Source organism: Brugia malayi, assembly GCF_000002995.4.
Source record: "Brugia malayi strain FR3 genome assembly, contig: Bm_017, whole genome shotgun sequence".
NCBI lineage: Eukaryota > Metazoa > Nematoda > Chromadorea > Rhabditida > Onchocercidae > Brugia > Brugia malayi.
This window is the reverse complement of record NW_025062294.1, coordinates 69,571-76,600: the sequence shown is the minus strand read 5'-3', so window position 1 is coordinate 76,600 and position 7,030 is coordinate 69,571. Positions and strand designations below refer to the sequence as shown.

General features: G+C 31.7%; 1 protein-coding gene across 1 annotated transcript; it reads right to left on the bottom strand.

Annotated features, from left to right (window-relative positions):
* Positions 1–2,278: 2,278 nt before the first annotated feature.
* Bm17139 (Uncharacterized protein) lies at positions 2,279–3,929 on the bottom strand (the record flags this gene model as incomplete). The annotated part of the gene is made up of 3 exons (XM_043082878.1): positions 2,279–2,837; positions 3,023–3,332; positions 3,629–3,929. 3 exons carry the CDS (start codon positions 3,927–3,929, stop codon positions 2,279–2,281), a joined length of 1,170 nt encoding a protein of 389 aa, XP_042938812.1.
* Positions 3,930–7,030: the final 3,101 nt, after the last annotated feature.

Genomic DNA, 7,030 nt, shown 5'->3' with positions numbered 1-7,030 from the left:
TGTTGTCAATATATTCTTTTCTTTCGTTGCCATCTTTAGCCAAGGAATTTCCCTTTTCATTGTTAATCTTATGAATTTCAGAACCCAACCAGTTGTTCTTATTAATCTTGACCATTTGCTAAAACGACTAGCATCTAAGATTCCGAAATGTTTGTTTATGATAATTGGTTCTGTGATGTGGGCCACAATTTCTTCATCCTGGTAATCCTCATTGTAATTGTATTTCCACTGTGGCCATTTTGATTCGTTTTCTGTTAACCACTTTGGTCCTTTCCACCAAAGATCATATCCTTTTAGTTTATTCGGAGAGATTCCTTTTGTAGCTATATCAGCTGGGTTTTGTTCACTTGGGATATATCTAAAATGGATTTTCGCCTTTCGTATTTCTTCTACCCTATTTTGTATGAACGTTGGTAGTAAACGGGAACTATTGTGAACCCAATGAAGCGCACATTGAGAATCGGACCATAAAATTGTTATCACGTCCTCAAGCTCTTTTTGTTTTAATACGAATTGTACCATTCTCACTCCGATGAGTATTGCCAGTAATTCTAATCGAGGTATTGACATTCCTTTAATTGGCGCAATTCGGGATTTAGCAAACACTAAGAATACTTCTCTTTCTTGAGTTCGAATGTATAAAGCTGCTGAGTATGCAGCAGTTGATGCGTCAGTAAAAACATGAAATTGTACTTGCTTGGAACAATTTGTTGTGAATCTTGGTAGATCCTTTAGTTTCTTTGGCCATTCGTTCGTGAGTAAATTTCCACGTGGTTTCATCTTCCTCACTTATAGTTTGATCCCATGAAAGGTTCTTTTTCCACAAAGTTTGGAGAAACAATTTGAATCTTATCAGTATAGGAACTATGAATCCTAGTGGGTCATATTGTGAGGCTACGAATTGCAATACAATTCTTTTAGTTAATTTCTTACCAAACCATGGTTTTAACGTTACTTGAATGATATCTTGTTTGTGGTACCAATTGAGACCTAGAATTTTTTTAATTGAACTTTACCTCTGCTCGATCTTGTACCGGAAGTTTTTCATTGACTTCTTGGTCGTTAGAGAGAAATTCCCGTACATTCATTGATGCTTCATTGAATATAATTTTAATTTCCTTATAATTGGAAAGAGCTTCGTTGGTTCCTTTGGTTGGTATTATAATGTTATCGACATAGAGATTTTTCCTTAACTCGAGTGCGATTTTGCTTTTACAAGTTTCCAAATGATAATTGAGTGTAGCGGACAATAAAAATGGAGATGATACAATTCCAAATGGAACTCGTTGGAAACGGTAACAACTTACGTTTTCTTCGTTAACTGGACTTCGAATGTCTTTCAACCAAAGAAATCGAGTGCAGTTTCTATCTGTTGGATGCAATTCTATTTGCAAGAACGCCTTTTCTACGTCTGCTATTATTACATTTTTCATTGTACGGAAACGTAGCAAAACTCCAACCAAATCAGGGAGTGTTATTGGTCCCCGATATAAAACATCATTTAAACTTTTCATTCCTTTACAATGAGCTGATGCATCATAAACTATCCTCAGATTTGTCGTGGTTTTATTTGGTGTTATTACTTCGTGATGAGGCAGATAATGAATAATACCAACTTCATTCATTTCCGATGACACTTTCTCAATTATATTGGAATTGAGTTGTTCTTCAATAGTTTGATTGTATCGACTTAGTAATTGAGGTTTCATTTGAAGCCTCCTAATTAACGACTTTAATCTTCCAAGGCAAAGTCCGAAATTATCGCTTAGTTTGTTCTTTGAATCTTTCCAAGGCCAACAACTTGATATCTTCCCTTGTCCCTAGTGATAGTTTGTTTAAATTGCTGCAATGCTTTTTCATCATTGTCAGAGTTTATTTTGTCTTGTATACCCATTATTTCCAGTTTCCAAAAGTGATCTAAGTCTGGAATATTGACGGCATTGACTTGAGAAATCGGACTTACTGATGTGGTTTCTGAAATACTGTCGTGTATTTCATTTATATACCCACTTCCAGCTATTATAGGTCCAACCTTTGTATGGATCAATGAAAATCCTGATTTTAAGTTCTCTGCTTGGTCAAACTGGATAAACTTGAAGAAGTGATCCGCACCTATGAGTATGTCCGGTTGTTTCCATTTGTTTTTTGAAATTACTAAACTGATTTCGTTTGTCTATCATCAACAATTCCTTTTTGTTTAGATTAACTACTTGCAATTCATTCGTCAAGTGGTTAACTGTTATTACATCTAATCGGATTATTTCTTTATTTCCAATTTTTACTCCGATTTCAGTTTAGTAGTGATACACGTTTTTGGCGTCTTATCACCAAATGAAGCAATTTTTATTTCCATCTCGTTAGTTTCTTGTAGATTCAATCGATAAGCCAAATCCTTTGATATGAACGATAATTGAGAACCAATATCGAATAGAATTAAAGCCTTTTGTTGGATTTTTGGGCGATTTGGATTGGTTACATTTATTTCCTTACATAACAGTAAGGTTCGCTTTTTCCATTGATTTCCTTTTTCGGTAATGGAGTTAGCGATTGTGACTGAACCCAACCTTTCTTTGTTGGAATCCACTGCTTGCGTGAGTTCCTTGTAGTTGTTGGGACACAGTGCTGTATTGTGTGGACTTTTACAATGGAAACACAAAGGTTTCCCTTTTTTACAATCACTTGTTGCATGTCCTTTTCGTAAACATTTGAAACATGCAGTGATTTCTCTCAAACGTTCCATCCGGAGTTTGAGAGTGGGATAGATGTTACATTCATTGTTCCAGTGGTCCTTATTGCAAAATACGCATGGTTCCTTTTCCCATTTATAGAAATTTTTCCTGGAACCTTTTTTGATTTGATTGTATTATCTCCCTTTGTTTGGTTGATTGTGGCGAAAGCTGACGTTTCGCCTCTAACATTATTTTTGTTTGTTTTCTTCTCCCTTGTGTCTGCTTGACTTCTAGCAACTTCTTCATTTCTTAGAACTAGTTTTGTCAGGTACTGCCGGATATCCTTAACTGACCAACTCGTCGAATCCTCTTTCAATTGGTATAATTTATCAATTATCCACGCTGGTAGTTTATTTTCAATTGTAATTTCGATGCTTGAATGCTCTAAATTTTCACCTATAGCTTCCAGTTGTCGAAATGTTCTCTCCATGGCTTCTATGGTTGCTTTCCACTCTCGGTCATTTTTTTTGATGGTATTCAACTCGTTGTAGAGTGATTTCTTTATAAGGAAAGGTTTACCATATTTCTCTTTTAGTAAACCTATTATAACATCGTAGTTTTCTGGCGCTATATCATAACCTCTTACAGATAACAAAGCATCTCCTTTAAGACATGATATCAGATAGTTTAACTTTTGAATATCTGGGATGCTTTGCTCATGGACTGCTGCTTGAAACTACACCAAAATTGCCTCCACAATTTTGGATCCCCACTAAACGTTATTAGTGGTAATTGAGGAAGTTTTATTTCTGCTTGATTTGTGTGAATCATACTATTCTTTGGAAATGATTCTTTGACCTCTTCTTGTTTTAAATGTTGTAGTACCGAGCAATATTCATCAGTATGTATTTTAAGGGTAATAATAGTTTCTCTTGTTCTAGTGATTAAACTTAAAATACCTTGTGGATCGTCAACCATATTGGCGTATTTCGTCTCCTCTTCCTTTCTCCTCGTTGCTATTGTCAAGCTCTGAATATTATCCAGCCAATTTTGATTAGCTGTTTCGAGTAACCCAGCATAATATTCGAGATGTGCGATCTTCTCCTTGACGATTCGCAATTTAATTTCGTATTGATGCTGAAGTTCCCCTCGTGATAGTGTTTGAGACGGGGAGGTCAGATCGAGTTCACTTGCTTCTTTAAGAAGTTCTAGAGTTCTCGACTTCGATAATTCGCTTCCTTTTCTTATACTGTCGGACATGTCCCGGCTCGTGGCACCAGAATTGTAGTGGAAGCAAAAAAATGTTTTTGGAAACAAACCTTTATGATTTGGTTAAATTGTTATTCGGGGGAGAAGTTTGATGTCAGGGAGATGTGTTGGATGCCAGCTAAATATTTGGGCAACAATTGAATAAAACTGATTCGGAGGATTGGATGATTTTTTAACTGATCTAATTGACAATAGTATGGTTATAAAATCTACATTGATGTTAGACAATGATCCAAACAAAGGAGAGGAGGTGCTTGCATGGGCACCAGTTGCTAATAAAGAGCTTATTAGATAACCGCATGATTATGATAGCTAACAAAGAACAATGTAGATATCCTCATGATTGTAAGGATTGCTAACAAAGAACGATGTAAATTGTTTCAATATGTAGAAGCATAAATTTGGAAACAAAGAGTCCGAAGTATAAGCATTATTTGCGGAAATTACGTAGATATCTTTACTACAATTTGCAACTCATATTTTTAGATCGCGATATTAAAATCCGCGACAACTGGTGCCGCATCAGTACTGGTGGTTGTGCTAATTTGTTTGAAGGTTATTGTTCACCATCTCCTTTAATTAATAAAACTGATTCTGGTAGTTAAGAAATGCTTTCTATTAAGCATTTTTTGCTTAGTTTGTATAGCACCACCATGACCTCCTTATTTTATTTCTAATGCTTCTTACGTCTTGTTAGATTTCTTTTTTTTACAATGTAAAAATCAAATATAACTGAAATATATCGTAATTAGAATATACCTCTTTCTTTCACTTTTTTTTATTTTTCTTATAGGAATATTATTCCAGTCTTCATCACTGAATAATCAGTTCATCATAATGAAGATAATAAACTTTGTGTTTACCCTCCATTAGCAATTTTCGTACGTCGTAGATAGCACAAGCACTTTTGATCTTTTTTATATAGTGAAAATAATATTTAGTTTTTAATTTAATGCTTATATTTTCTGGTGTTGATGCGCTTTCTCCAGTTTAAACGACATTCTTTAAATATCCTGTTAGTGACAGAATGTCTATGTTTATGTTTATTAAAAATTTATTTTATTAAAAATCGGCATTTAAATTTTGTATTGGAAAAAATCATCCTATTTCATCTCTCTTTTTTGTTTATTGTTAGATTTATTTGTAGTTTTTTTTCATGCACAAAGTATTCTGGTACAAATAAATTGCATTTATTATCAATTTTTTAAATAAAACAACCAATATATTCTATTATATTAAATTGCATTTATTGTCAATAATCACAATCTATCTAATTTTTAAAATCGCTATCTAATTTTTTTTTTTTTTTTTATGCTACAGAAGAAGTAATTCTGCTACACATTCAAACGATATTCATTGAACAAATGAGCAATGCATCAGAACAAGAACGAATAAATTCATCATAAGTAATTTTGAATGCAATTATAAAAAAAGATTAATTTAATTCTTTAACATGTCTCAAAATCTAAAAAGATTAATTCTTTAAGAGCTTTTTATCGTGAACAAACATCTGCGCCAATGTCTCGACAATCATCACTTACCAGAACAAGCAATAAGACAGAAAAAAATTAACAAAGAGGAAATTTAAAAGAGAATTGAATTTCAAAATATTTTGAGTAACTAAATATAGATTAATAATGAAAATTATTTTTTTTTGCATATAGACATTATGTAATTTCTTGCGATTAAAAAAATTTTGAAAAAGAGAAAATTTAAATTTCTTTTGCAACTAAAAAAAAGAGAAAATAATTAGATCAAAATCTTACTAAGAAAATCTTACTAAGAAAAGTTAAATTTTAATTTGCTAATGATAATATTATTGTCTTAATTTAATTTATCATATCATTCATTTGTTTATACGTAAAAAAGGATTTATAAATTCCATTTGGCATAATAAAAGATAACATCAACCTATGTTCATTAAAATAAAATAATGAATCTTTCATAAGAGCTTTACAATAAAGTGACTAAGTACAGAGCAATTGATTGATCTTGCATTGATAATAATTCCAGATAATTATTTTTGATGCTATTGGTCACATAAGTCGTACTCACTTTATCAAACTAGTATTTATCAATAATTACTTAAAAATAACAATTAATATATGAATGAATCGTTGAAATTTTCATAAAGAGAAACTAAGGCCGTCGAACAATATGAAACAATGGGAATTATCGAATAGTTTTGTGAATTCAAAGAAAGGTCAGGGGGTAATGAGTTGTTTATTCTGAAATTACATCTACTTAGAAGAATCTTACTTAGGCTAGGCTTACTTACTACAAACTAAATGATATAAGTGAAATATAAAGAAAAAAGTTGCACGAAGAATTCATTATATTTCGTTTTATTGACATACAGGAATTTTTTTACAATAATTAAAATCTAGAAAGGATATTATGCATATATGTGCATGTGCATGTAATGCAAAGATAAAAATTAGAAAAGTCTTGTTATTGAAACCTTGGTTTGCATAAAACAGCAAATAATTCAGGTATATTTGTCATATACTAAAGAAATGTTGAAAAATTCTGCGTGAATATATGAATAACAATTAAATATATTTTTTGCGTGCTAAATAATTATATTCGTTTTGAACTTTATTCAAGTATTAAATAAAATTGAAAGAAAATAGGAAAGAAGTAAAGGAATTATTTTTCTATTATTCATTGATATTTCTCTCAAAAAATAAAGGATGATTAAGTTTTTCATTTTAAATATAACCCAAAGATAGTAAATGTTTTAAAGAATTTCAAAGATTTTTTTTCATATTTGTCTTATAACTTTCTTTTATCTTTGCCTATTTTTTCTCATCTTTTCTAGGTTTTTGATGAAAAGTGTTTGCTCATTTAGGATGTCAACGATATGTCATCTTTGGGTGAGTCTCGAATGACCAATGTCGTGAAACGCCTGCTTGTGGCACAACTTAATAGTAATTTTTTGTCGGCTTCCTTTATGTTTTTCTTTTATTTTTTAGCATTTAACTTCTATCTTTTTTTTCATTTTTTCTGTTTTTTTTTTTTTTTTTATTTCTTGTTAACATTTATGTCATTCACCGGATGCCATGTAGAAGAAAACAGTACAGAAGGTCCGA